The sequence below is a fragment of the Ipomoea nil genome, unplaced genomic scaffold (genome assembly GCF_001879475.1).
Source record: "Ipomoea nil cultivar Tokyo-kokei standard unplaced genomic scaffold, Asagao_1.1 scaffold1576, whole genome shotgun sequence".
Classification (NCBI taxonomy): domain Eukaryota; kingdom Viridiplantae; phylum Streptophyta; class Magnoliopsida; order Solanales; family Convolvulaceae; genus Ipomoea; species Ipomoea nil.
Window position 1 is genome coordinate 1,360,963 of NW_017618004.1, and position 15,382 is coordinate 1,376,344.

General features: G+C 30.6%; 1 protein-coding gene across 1 annotated transcript; it reads left to right on the top strand.

Moving 5' to 3' along the window:
* Positions 1–7,793: 7,793 nt before the first annotated feature.
* On the top strand, positions 7,794–12,642 carry LOC109190496 (NAC domain-containing protein 21/22). Its single transcript, XM_019340982.1, has 3 exons — positions 7,794–8,123; positions 10,724–10,998; positions 11,779–12,642. Exons 1-3 carry the CDS (start codon positions 7,922–7,924, stop codon positions 12,379–12,381), a joined length of 1,080 nt encoding a protein of 359 aa, XP_019196527.1. The 5' UTR covers positions 7,794–7,921; the 3' UTR covers positions 12,382–12,642.
* The last annotated feature ends 2,740 nt before the right edge of the window (positions 12,643–15,382 follow it).

The window sequence follows — 15,382 nt, forward strand, 5'->3', positions numbered from 1 at the left end:
CCCTTATAAATCTCTTTCTCCCAAAAGGTTGAATCTCCAATTATAAGGGTCCCCAACACCCCGGTTCAACCGAGTATTTGGGGGATGTAAATCACGGTGACTCAATGGCTCAACATACAGAATCAAATATTGATACGCATAAAAAATCTATCCACTTTAAACATAATCTTCACACTACCACCGCCGAAGTTCAAACCTTACCCCATCTTCCCCTATGTAAAGATGACATAGTTGAAGCTTGAATTGGGTGTAACGGTGTTTGATTGAGATTAGGGTTTTGAAAGTTGGGATTAAGATTGTACATAGAGATTTCGTTTTCAAGATATATAGGTGGATGAAAGTGGCCTAAATCTTATCATGTAATCACGGGAACCTGCATTATATATATATTGACCATTTTGGATATTTCTGGTGGCAAACGCATATACTCCTACTCGATCATTTTTCTCCCTTTTTATTTGTTTTATTATATTGAGTAACGTTATATTTTCATATATATTAAATTTAAACCAGTTCTTAACATTGCCATCCTTATATTATTTATTACATTATTTAGTTAATACTGGGTTCAACCAGTTCGCGAATAACTAATTAAAATAAGTTTATAATGTCACGCCCATAGTTAATATTAAGGTGTGATTTTATTTTCTTAATTTAGTAATTAACTTTTTATTTTTTATATTTTTAAAATGTTGTATAAATGAATATATGAAATGGTTTAGGATAAGGATAACATGTAGATTCATTTTGAATTTTTAGAAGGAAGTCTGATATATATATATATATATATATATATATATATATATATATATATATATATATATATATATATTGAAACATTGAATTCCTCCCGGAATAGTCTTTGCTTGGACTTGGCATTCAACTAATGTGTGGAATTGGCTTAATGGCACTTTCTCTTCAGTACGTTTTAAGTAGCAATATAATTCACACATGGCATCACTATTTTAAGTAATTATATAATAAAGTAATACTACATAGGCCTCCTATATTTGCCCTATAAACTTCCTTCTTATCTTCTCCCAAAAGGTTATCCCAACCCAAGGGCTCCCCACACCCCAGCTTGATAGAGCATTCGAGATGTTGTAAATCATGGTGACTCAATAATTCAGCAGACATGACCAAATGTCGATGCGCACAAAAAATTTATCCACATTAAACATAATCTCCACACTATCACTATCGAGGTTTGAACCTTGGTCTCTTCTCCCAAATACTGTCCACTGAACCAGTGAGCTAAACTTTCTCAGTCTCTTGACATGACATCATTTGATTAGATTTTTCAATATTTGATTATTAACTAAATTTATTTTTTAATTAGTAGTGAGGTCAACTAATTAAGGAACACTGAATAATTGAAAGCCATATCGATCTGGGAAAATTGAGGAGAAATTCAAGAACGAAAGAAAAAAAAAAAACATGTTTCCTATATATAGAATAATATTTGTGTTATACAAAGTATATTTTTTAAATATTCGTCCTGCCAGTAGCACTTTTGCGTAGTGCACCTGTTATGGATTTATAGTTAGCTAATATTTATGTGTGTATAGAGAATAAATCATGTGATAATGTTTACTGGTGTAAAAAAAAATAATAATAACATACACTATTCAAATCAATTTTGGGTATTTTTTTCGTAATTAAAGGTGCAAGTGCATCAATATAAAGGGTACATTATGTTGCATTTTCACATGAATGACCCTTTTCAAACTAGATCTCACCTCGTGTGTGTATATATATATATATATATATATATATATATATAAGGAAAGCATGCAAAATGTGGTTTTTATCTCTTAATTAGTGATGTCATGTCATTTCGGTACCCTATTATCCAAAATTGCAAATATCACCTTTAATTTTGTAAGATCGTTACAGTTTTAATCACATGGCTAAAAGATTCGTCAAGTTTTGATAGTATTTTAATTTTATGCTTTAATTGTATGCCCATATGACTTACATGTTGAAACCAATTAAAGAATAATTATGTAAATTTATCTTCTCCAACCTTATTTCTTGCTTAGTCATCTTTCATTAGGACAAACATGTTATTTTTACTAAAGTTCATACACCTAGCAGACAGTACCACTTTGGGTGGCATAATTCCCACACTATCACCATGGAAGTTCAAACTTTAGTATTTGATATTCTTCCAAATACTGTTTACTGAACCATTGAACTAATTAATTAAACTCGTGTCAGCAGCATGCTTCCAATCTCAATGTGAGAACAAGTCCTACAAAATCAAAATGATGATCGATGAAACACAAAAATACTAATGCGATCTGTTGTCATTTATTGATTCAAAAAGAGTTCTTTACGTTAGCTAATAACAATTAGGGTGTGTTTGGTTGGTGGGTTTTGTCCATAGGAATGGGTATGAAAGTGATTGTTATTGTTTGGTTGATATGTTTTTAGAACATTACTATGGGTTTCGAATGCCCCATCAATAGAAAAACTCATACCAAAATAAAATAAGGGTTTCATTCACTTATTCATTCTCAAGCACTACTATTAGTAACTATTCTCATTCCACTCTACTACCAAACATGTTAAATACTTTTATCAAAACCCATTATCATTACCAAGTATTTGATAACCATTCCGATTCCGATTCCTATGTGTACGTGAACCAAATACACCCTTAGTTTTGTTTTATCACTTAAAAAACAAGATCGAATTAAGTGTGTAATCAATAAAAGATGAGAACTAATAATTCGAGAATCTTAGGGTGTGTTTGGTTAGTGGGTTTTGCCCATAGGAGAGTATGAAAGTGAATGTTGTTGTGTGGTTGATAGGTTTTTAGAACACTACTATGGGTTTCGAATACTCCATCAATTGAAAAACCCATACTCAAATAATATAAGGGTTTCATTCCCTTATTCATTCTCAAGCACTACTATTAGTAACCATTCCCATTCCACCCTACTACCAAACATGTTAAATACTTTCACCAAAACCTATTATCATTACCAAGTATTTGATACCCATTCCGACTCCGATTCCTAAGTGCAAACCAAACACACCCTTAATGTTACTAAGCCTACTTCATATCAATTAAGTTGGAGAGTGTTGTTGGATAGTATCCGATGAATCGACGAATAACGCATCTTTGTCTCTGATATGCACATGAACTATCTAAAATATTAGGTCACCTAATTATGCTATATATTAATTTCAAACTAATGGACTTTAGGGTTGCACGTGTGGTGTGCATGCATGCTTCCAGTTTAATTTGTTGTTTTTCCTAAATTCTGAAACATTCTTACTTATTGAAATAATACTACACGTAATATAATTTGCGGCTTTGTTATTAAAAATAACAATAAAAAATCAGTTGGTGCATGAAAGCATGGATGGAACTACTTAAATTTGAGTTTCCCAGCGATATTTCTGTTTTGGTTTGACTAAAAAATGAGGACTGTACAAAATGGTCAGAAATTTCTGCTATTTTTTCTTGCTTTAGTTGGCATTTGAAGCCAACTATTGACCCCAGAGATGTCCCATTACCCATCTTATTTAGCTTCCACGTACAGTACAACGTTAGATTACTCCGAAAACGACTTTACCAAATCAAATGGCCTGCCAAACGCTAACCATCAAACAGGTAGATTTTACTTTGGGAGTATTTGGTTATTATATGTTAGCTGCGCTGATAATTGTTAGCTAATTGTATTAGTGAGTTTGACTAGTTTATAAATGCTTTAAATAGTTTTTTAAATTTTAATATTTTGAAGCAATCAGCTGTTACAAAAATTAAATAATCAAACACTATTATTTAACTAAGTCAAACAGTTAATAGTGGTCAAATAAGTCAAAATTAACTGATAAGTTAACTATGTTACCAAACAGGACCTTTATGCATTATAGTAGTTATTACTAACAAATTTTATATGTATGTTTAGTAAAAGAAAATGTAATTTCTTTACTTCTTGATTTCATAATATAATTTTGTTTTTAATTTCTTTGCAAATATTATTTTTCAAAGTGTACATGAAAATGAAGAGACGTGCTTCTAGTGACAAAGTGAAGCTTGAATCGATATTGAATTTCTCCAATTACTTTTTTTTTCTTCTTTTAATTTATATATATATATATATATATATATATATATATATATATATATATATATATATATATATATATATATATATATATATATATATATATATATATATATATATATATAGCGTATATACAAGATTCTTCGAAGTTAGTTCAAATAGTTTCCATCTGCATCTCCATCCTGATCTTATCTTCATTTTCTTTGGCTTTATTGTCCTCTACTTTGTGGCCCCCACTTAGTTATTCCACGGCTTGTGTTGTGTATACTACATGCCAAACAGTCGCCTTCTTCACTACTCAATAATTCCTCTTTGCCTTTCCTTTTTTGGCCTAATCATATTTAAGTCTTCACTAATGTGAATGCACTTTCATTTACCCATTTCCCTTAATTATTTCACCCAATTTATTACCAACTCTTTCATATTATTTTCTTTCTTTTTTTTTTTTTTTTTTTTTTTTTCATTTTGGGTTAACATCAAAACCGGTAGATGGTAATAATCCTAAAACCGTGTAGGATTGACGTGGGTGATCGTGCACTCTTATCCCTTAAGAGATGTCGGGAGTTTGAACCCCTTATCGTATGAAAAAATCAATCTGACCCGCACTTTGCACCTTAATTGGGCCAACCCGAACATGAATTAGTATGAGTATGGTACGGGCTCCCCCAAATGCATTTTTTCTTTAAGAAGTTTCAAGTGATAAAGGATGACTAGTTGAATTACATAGAGTCCTAATACCCTCAACTGTACTTTTTTGATAGATCACTCTCATCGCTTAATTTTTTTATTTTTTTTTGAATGCTACTAACTCTATTACAATGTAGTATCTGTTCATAACTACTTTCTCAACCTACTAAAGCACAAAAAGCCAATAATACCTCCACTAAGACTCAAACTCACAACCTCCCGTATGAGAGTCCAATCTAGGTGCCATTTGAGCACAAAGTGCTTGATACTCTCATTGTTTATGTTCTAATATCAGTCTCAACCATTTTAACTACTTTAATTTTAATTTACTATTCTTCTTCTAAATGGAACTTCAATATGATTAATATAATTTGATTAATTAATAATGATAGATTCAACCAATTTATTAATAACTTTCAAAAAAAAAAAAACCAATTTATTAATAACTAGTGAATATAAAAGAAAACGACCCGTGTTAAGAGAGGATGGAGATAAGGAAGAAATAGTAGAATAGTAAAACATTAATTCCTCATCAGAATTTGTAGAGAAGTGAATCACTAATACTATACACTAAAGGATAATTAAGGATGGATAAAGAGAGGGTTGTATTCATCATAACCCATACAAAAAAAGCTTAAGTTTGAACACATTATTGACTGAAATTCTAGTGGTAGAGCTAAATCAAATCATCACCATTTCTTTTGACAAAGATGGTCAGCCATGGATATTTCTGGTATTACCAATTCCATGGGGCTTTACCATTTCAAGTATATTTAAATAAAATTAATAATAACCAACATGGCTGGCGTGGTGGTTCAGCACCTTGTCCCTTAAGCATGAGGTTGTCCATGTGAATGTAGCAAATTATTTGGTCAGTCCCCTACCACTTTTAGTGTGCTGACAGTAGAGACGGGGGATTAGTCTTCCGGCTTTCGGCTGGAGGGATACCTTTGGGCAACCAAAAATAAATGAAATTAATAATTAATTAATTTTTGAGAGAATACAATTACAATCAATTTCATGAAAAATAAAAAGCCTTCAGTTCAATCCCAGATAATAGTCCAAAATATGTGCAAGCATCATACCACAGTGAAGTAGTACAATGGTGGGCCTTAATTTTTTTGGTAGGACAAACATGCGTGCAGTGTGTCTTAGAATTTTATTAGGCACGAATGATGATAGCATAAGGAAAAATTTTAGAACATGGGGAAAATTAGTCCGACCATTTCGATCGATAAATTAAACGTGCATTCAATGTATCTGGTTAATTATATTCTGAATAATCGATTATAGTTTGGATATGAGTGTATAAGTTGGGGTGTCACTTATTTCTTTTATTTTAACTTGGATCTTACTAAAATTTGTTGGTTTTTTTTTTTTTAAATAATAAAATAGTTGTTTTCACACTTAGCATATATGGGGCCAGATTCTTTTTTTCAAGTGTGATATATTGGATACTTGTATTTGAATAATGTTGGTGTGCTTGTCTGTGTACACACACTAGAGGTTGTGTTTGTGCAAGAATACTTCAGATTTAATCAATAAAACATGTTAATAGTCGCTATTAAAGTAGTACAAAGGAAGTTAAAAAAACTTTTTTTTTTTTTTTTTGAGATCGGTGGGAGGCTAGCAGGCTAGTTAATATCTCCTCACAGTAACAAGGTGTGTTGTTTGGTAGCTCCTAAACAATCACCAACGTAAGTTTTTCTGACTTGGTGGGAAGCTCCTTGTACTGATCATACCAGTCACCATTCCCATTTAGTGTTAAATTGGTGAGGTTGTCAATAGCATTGTTTTGCTCCGATAGACATGTTTAATCGTAGTACTGCTCAACTTTTTAAAAAGAAAAACTAATTTTTATGTAATATGACAACAATACACCAAACAAATACATATAAACACAATTAATATTAAATCTTTTACCGTACATAATTAATTTGTTTCATATAAATATTGTTAGATGTGAACATTCAATATATCTAAATCAAGAAATGAAAAATTAAATTTACCGTGTATATATATATATATATATATATATATATATATATATATATATATATATATATATATATAAAGTGAGAGATGAAAAAGATAAAATATAATGACACTTTTTCCCTCTAAGTTATATGCTTATAATATTTTTTTCTCCCGAGTTATTTATGTATTCACATTTGTCCCCAATGTTATGCTAAAACTGACGATTATCCCCCTTTTATGTTAGAAACATTTTTACCCTTAAAAATATGTATTTCATTTATTTTTTTCACCAACAAATTATTGCTTATATGTATGGATGACTAGGTTCGGTTTGAATCTAACCGTATATTGTAGCAACTGAAACGAAACAGTATAGGGACAGTTTTGGTTAAGATTTAGAACCGGAATAAAATAAAATAAAATAAAATAATTGTTGAATTTAGAGTATTTTAAAAATAAGAAATAGAATTTACAAAATAAATAATTGTTAAATTTAAACTATTTTATTTCGCTTAGGTTCGAATCGAACAGTACTCATCTCTACATATAAGTAATTAGTTGGAGAAAAAAAATGAAATACTTATTTTTAAGGGTAAAAATGTCTATTTAACAATAAAGAGAGGAAAAACGTCACTTTTAATATAATTAAGGGGGTAAATATAAAATAATGAATAACTGAAGGAGGAAAATGTACTCATGGAAGTGCCATTTTCCCGATGAAAAATTAATTTTAGCAAAGATGAATAAGCGGCCACATCAGCAGATTGGGAAGCATCGGTGAGTCCACGTCATCGTAATGTGGACCAAGGAATCCTCCCCTCAGTTCACACCACGTCAGACTGATCAAAATCCTCTCTCACACGGAATTGCCGGTTGGCTTAACCACTTGATTTTTTTATTTTTTATTTTTTGGTTTTTTAATGGGTAAAAAGAATGTAAAAATTCCATTAATTAATGATAGTGGCAACTAAAATAATAATAAAAATATTCAGCCACCCACACCATTTTATTAATAATCTCCCTATATATATCTCCCCATATTTCTTCTGCCATTTGGCTCTGTTTCTATCAAATTTCTCATTCTCCTTTTCTGCATATATACTCAGCTCGCATATATACATACAAACCAGCTCCACCGTATCACCACCTCTCCCCTCTCCCCCCACCCTGAAATAATGAGTAGCGGCGGCGGTGGCGGCAGTTTGAGCATGGTGGAGGCGAAGTTGCCACCGGGGTTCAGGTTTCATCCCAGAGATGAAGAGCTGATCTGTGATTACTTGGCCAAGAAGATCAACGGCTCCGCTGATCCCCACCACCTCCGACCACCTTTCTTGATCGAAGTTGACCTCAACAAGTGCGAGCCTTGGGACATTCCTGGTATTCTTTCATCTCTCTCTCTTCCTAAATTTTCGCTATCCTAAATTAAGTTAGTTTCAAAAGACGAAATTCCCTGTTCCGGACCTTCAGACCCTGGTCCGACAGAATTTGTACTTTCAGACTCCGGTCTGACAGGATTTGTATGTCTTATGTATGCAATTCATAACCATATATGTATGTATGTATGCATCTATGTATGTATATGTGTGTATGTGTGGATGAGGGTGGGTGGAGAGGGGGTGTGGGGTTGGGATCTTAATGAGGGTTTAGGATTTTTTTTTTTTTTTTCAGAAATAATGGTTGAGATATTTTCCTAATTAATACATTTTATTTTTATTTTATTTGTATCAATATCAAAGCCATTTGTATGCATTTTTAGTTGGACAAAATAAAGACGCGTAGCAATAATGCAACTGAGATACTATATATGTGAGCCGAAATGTGGAGAATTAATAGCCATAATTATCATTAAATTAGGTTATTTTCATCATGAAGACTTATTAACTCATAAAATTTTATATTTAAGTTCATGATGGGTTCAACCCATTTGACTTTGTGTATTATGTCTTCAAAATTTTCAGTAATTATTTATTATTTATTTATTTAATTTCAATACATATAGGCTTTCAAAAAAAATAAAAAATTCAATACATATAGCATTTGGTTGTAATCCTTTTTTTTTTTGTCAGAAACGAAAAGTTAATATTGCTGACAATCAACAATTGAATTGAAAGAAACTCTTCTTTTTTTTTTTTTTTTTTTTTTTGTTTGTTTTTTTGTTTGTTTGTTTTTTTTTTTTTTTTACATGTATATAATTATATTATAATAATATTACTACACCTCTCCTAGTATTACTAGTCATTTAAAATTTGTATATTTTAACCAAAGACCTTGTGGTCTAATTAATTGTATTAAGTTGCTCTTCTATGTAAGGGGTGATGAGTCTCAGTGGAGGCAATTATGGTATTTTCTTATTAAAAAAAATATATATATATATATATTTCGTCTTTTAATTTTTTTTATATTATTATTTAAATTCAAAAAATACGTTTGAAATACTTTTTAGTGTAGTATTGTATAATATACGGGAAAACCTATATTTCCACACACATACATATATAGTATATCGAACGATTTTCTAATTATTTGTTTGTATTTGTAAGTAATAAGAAAAAAATTTCTTTTTATGGATATACACGTATTTGTTTAAAAGATGAATAATTCCATGAAAATATCTCATTCAAATGCCTTTATAAGAAATTGACACTCTTCTTGTTTTTGTTCTAACATAATTCAGGGATGGCGATAGTGATCAAGATAACAATGCAAAATTAATAATTAAAAAATTAAAAATAAAAATCATCTCAAGTCATCATGTCACTGATTTATACCTTTCACCTAATGTCAACCACACGCGTGTATCTTATACATACATACATACGTCGTAGTTACGTACCCATTATTTGCTATTGACTACATGATTCGAGAAGTCAGTATGTATTAATCTCATCGTCATAACTTGATTATCTCTTATTAATATCTGATTTAATTTGTGTTCATATTAAAATAAAGTTTGAAAGTAACTTGAATTATTTTAACTATTGAAAAAAATCCTTACACAAATCATATTCATAAAATTAATTATGAATTATATGAGTAGGATTTAAAAATTGAAAATTTAATATTATGAATAATTTTGAACCTTTAGAAATCAAACTTTAAGAATTTGTGACATAATAACTAATTATTCTCCTAACAAATTTTGGGTCTTGTCACTGTCATTAGGTGGACTAATTCTTTATTTTACTGTATGTACATGTATCTATATGCGTGTGTGTATATATGTAAACACACATATGAAATATGTGTATGTAAAATTAATTTAATTTTTTTTCAAATTTTATTGTTTAATATATATATGTTTATACCTCTTTATGAGCCTAGAGCGAGTTCATGAAGTCTATGATATGGTGAGACGAAATTAAAAAATCTAGATGATTATATATATATATATATATATATATATATATATATATATATATATATATATATATATATATATATATATCAACATCCTAGCTTTACCTCAGCAAATTACCAAAAATCTCCTCAATAATTCTCCAATATGAAATTGAAATATTGTGATTTTGCCACGTGTTGATAACCCACAGGGTGCCCCTACTTGCATCTTTAACGTCACTTCCTTAATTGCTAATACTCATATGACGTTACGTTTCATCAAATTCTTTCTTATCATTTTTATTTTTATTATTATTTTTTGTTTTAATTCCTTTCAGCGCACCAAAGAATATCCTAAATTTAGCATTTTCTTTTATTAAGAAAATTTGTATATCAAATCTTGCCTCTTTGCATATTTCAATCATTAGTGTCTTCTATTCACTCTTGTTCAATGTGTAGTTATGTTAACTTATGACATTATATGTGTTTTTGGCTTTAATTTAATGTATTTTGGGTCTTAACGTTGCGCGAAGCAAAAAATTGACGTGTACTTTTTGCTTGTTTTTACTGAATCTCAATTAATCAGCCTAAATATAAATCAACTGCTAATTGATTTTGTTCATGGATGTGGATGATTACAGTAATAGCATGTGTTGGAGGAAAGGATTGGTATTTTTACAGTCAACGCGATCGAAAATATGCCACCGGATTACGCACAAATCGAGCAACAGTGTCTGGATACTGGAAGGCCACCGGAAAAGATAGGCCGGTGATTAGTAAAGGAACTCTAGTAGGGATGAGGAAAACCTTAGTATTTTACCAAGGGAGGGCTCCAAAGGGAAGAAAAACTGATTGGGTAATGCATGAGTTTCGCCTAGAAGGTCCCCTTGGTCCACCTCAACTTTCTTCTACTAAGGTAATAAAGTCAATAGCATTCAAAAAAAATTTTCATTTTTATTTCCAATCATTCAAATTTTTTAATTAATATCAAAATTAAAAATACAAATTTCAATATATTAATTCAATAAACAGTGTAATAATAAAAAAATAAAAACATATAAAGAAAATAATAATGTAGGTATGGTATTGACATATACGAATATTTAGATCATTGTCAACACCACCAATAAGTTATATTTATCATTAGATGTAAAATTGTCAAAGTGAATAAATGTGGATGAGAGGCATATGACAATTGTTTTATTTAAGGAATAATGATGCATTAATTAGTAGTATTGTATATGGCATTTTTAACGTGCATAACCATCCAATTGATTATTGATATGTAAACATATTAAATATGCATTTATTACATCATAGATATTATTATTATTATTATTATTATTATTATTATTATTATTATTATTATTATTATTATTATTATTATTATTATTATTATTATTATTATCACTACTTAAATATTAATACGACTAAATAATAGTACATCATTTGTAATTTGGGTGACGAGAAAAAATTGTAAATCTTACCTTGTGACCTTAGTTTGCAAAGATAAACTAATTAAGAGCCGAACTTGTAACCTTGTAATTATTAAGTTTATAATCTGATCAATTTAGTTGGAGTTATGAACATAATTTGTGATTTATGTAGAAATATTCTTTGATGCTGAAATATCTCAATTAAAATTTAAATTTACAACAAAACAGCAACTTAATATTTTATACTAAATTCTATGCAGGAAGATTGGGTGTTATGCCGGGTTTTCCATAAGAGCAAAGAAATCCCTAGTGCCAAACAAGGAATAGTGAGTGGCGGCGGCGGCGGCAGCTACACCACCACCTACGACCACCATCACGACGTCGCAATAACCTCTTCATCATCTCTCCCGCCATTAATGGATCCCTACGGCGGAATTGGCTTCACCCAAACGCACCCTAACAACAGCAACGCCGCTCTTCTCAACGACTACTATGAGCAAGTGCCCTGCTTCTCCATTTTCAACCCCAACCACCCCGCCGCAACTTCCGCCGCCGCACCTTCCGCCTTCCACAACCCCGCCGCCGCCGCCACCACCGTGTTCAACGCCCTGCCGGCCGATATCTGTGCGTATTTCAACTCCGGGTCTTCTTCTTCCACCGACAAGAACGTGATCAAAGCTGTTTTGGGCCATTTGAACATTAATTACAACAACAATAATAATCATACTAATATTAATAATAACGTGAATAATATGGTGAACGTGAAAAGCGGAGGTTCTCCGAGCTTTGGGGAAGGGAGTTCGGAGAGTACGAGCTTCTTGTCCGAGGTTGGGTTGAATAGCATTTGGAACAATGATTACTGATTTTTTTTTAATGGGTGGGCCCGATTCGAATTCGGGTTCGGATCGAGCTAGCTTTCACCCAGAAAAATTGTCTAGATACGACTATACAAGTTTACTTTTAAATTTTTAGATTATTAGCATTGTTTAAGTGTGATTTGAGGCCCTGGCTAAGTAATTTGCTATGGATAGGTAGAATTAGTTATTCTCATCAAATCAATGTACAAAGCTCTTTTATAGTTGTGTAATCGACTTTTGTCTAATTACAAACTTTCATTTTTACTATATTTTTATTTTTAGTTTATTTTTTTGTTTTCATTATAATAACTACCACAAGAAAAATAAAAAATAAAAAACATGGTTGGAACTTAATACTCAGAATTTGAAGAGTCCCATTCGAAAATAGGAATAGAATTGCAGAAAAGGACTTAAAACTACATAATCTGTAGCACGTTGTCTCCTTCTCCCTTTTTTCTCATCCATTACCTAACTTGTATTGTTCACTTTTTTTTTTTCATTTTTAACAATCTTTTAAGGAATCTCATGTCATTCTTACAATATCGTACTGTGAATTGGATGTTGATTATCGACAGAGCCACGATGGACAACGTAACTATATTTTGCTATCAATATTATATTATTGTACTTTCAATTTTGGTAAATCTTATGATTCTGTTTTCCTTGATGGAGAGATGATAATATTTGCTTATCTTCTCCCCGAAGGTTACAATGACTCAATAATTCAGCAAACAGAACTAATAAATGTCCGTACGCAAAGTGATCTGTCTACTTTAACATAATTCCCATGCTGTCGCCGTCGAAGTTCGAACTTTTGTCTCGTCTTTCAAATACGGTCTACTGAATCATTGAACTAAACCCAGACGGAATAATATTTGCTTATCAATTTATGAGATTGTGGATGAAATAGCAGAATCGATCTTTTCTCACTTAATGAGGGGATCATGAATGGAACTAGTGTATGTACTTGACTAAATAAATTTGTGGTCAAATTTTTTTAAAACAAAAACGGGAGAAAATATTATTTGATTATCCCAATAAATATATTGTATCAAAGTAGTTAAGCACTTTGTGCTCAGATGGCATGTAGTGACCTCTCACATGGGAGATCCCATGTGAGAGGTCATGAGATCGAACCTGAACAAATAAATACTACAATGTAATATAGTCAGTACCATTCAAAAAAAATATATATATTGTATCAATGTGTGTTACAAGCTGAGAGTTTCTTTTTGGGTTTTAATCTTTAATTTATTTTATTTTAGATAATGAATAAATTGAATTGACAATCCATTGATAAACCTGACATGCTTTATCTTATCGTTAGAAAAATGTTTATTTAAATAATCCATCTTACATTAAATATTGTTGTTTAATTAAAGGATAAAAGTCAAATAAGTCTTCGAACTTAATTACTTAAGAAATCAATTAAGTCTCTAAATTTTTTAAAGTGGCAATTAAACTTATCTAACATCGTATTTTGGTGTAATGAAGTCCAAAAACCGGTTACTGATCTGATATCACATGTCATTAGGGTTCCGATCAACATTCCAGCCAACTCCAACGATATTTCCAACAATAAAGTAACCGGTAACCATAGAACCGTCATCGGTAAATCAACTGAGGAGAAGCCAACCTGTGGCTTCCTAAAAAATCGTCCAATTAATTAAATTAGTATATATGAAGATTATGAAGCTTTACAAAAGGCAAAGATCAACGGAATGATACCCAGAATTTAAAGAAATACCACAAATAATAAATAAATACTGCCTAATCAATAGAAGAATAAATAAATAATAATTTAAAAATACTGTAAATATTTAATTGGGAAAAATATTCTATAAATCTTGACTTATAAATTATTCGTGCACAATTATTAATATAATTTTGTTCTACATCACAATTCATATTTTATTATAAGGAAATACTTCTCACCCTTATAAAAATCACAATTTTTGTCACTCTTTGATGTGACTATTATCCTGTGGATAGTTTTTTTTTTTTTTTTCATTTTTATTTATTTATTTAATCTCATCTTACTACAAATTGGCACATTAGAAAGCTAGTTTGTGTGGGGGGTAAATGTAGGGAATGAAGCAAGGGCCTTTATTTAGCTCTAACTTCATCCAATGACGGCCTTTCCTGCATGAATTTCCCAATCAAGGTCGACTTCTTCGCATCATTTTCAGCTAACCAAACACTATCGAAAGTCCACATCAACTTAAATCGGTGTCATGTCATCATGGTAATTGAAAAATTTGTGAAAAATGCTAGACGAAAAAAAATATTTTGGTAAGTGAATCGAAATGAATTTTACAAAAGGTCAAAGTTTAGGGTAGTTCATGGTGCGAAATGACACTTTTGCATTTTTATAATATAAGAATGATTCTGATTGATTGAATATTATGATTATTGACTTGAAAACATTATTATTAGTAGTATATGAGGTGACCATTATAATATGGCACTTGTATCATGGCCTGTCAAGGGCGACATATTAAGAATTGCTTAAGTGGAGTCTCATTTCTTACCTCTAATTTGATAATTAATGTATTGAAGGATGTAATATATTCGTTTATGTGTTGAGACCACGACCTCTGTAATTAGGTGGCCACATTCAATTTTAATTAATTCATTAGGTTAGTACTTTATATTAGTACAAAAATACAAAATGATTTTAGCTTTAATTTGATATTAACAAATAATGTTACTGATTAGTTTATCAAATCTATAAGTACATCTGTCCAAATTCGCTAATTCTTTCGTTACTTACAAGGCACACTATTATATTACAGGACTTCCTTAATTATTGTAAATAATTTTTTAGAAGTACAATCTTGAAAAAAAAAGTTTCGAAAGTTTTTAAATTTGTTTTAATTTGATGTTTTAAAAATTAATTTTGATTAACTAAAGTTTCTTTAATTCCATTCTTTCACAAATTTGTAATGGAGTAATTATTTTTCTTGAGGTCCCACCAATTGGTAATGCCCATTTTATATTGGAGGTG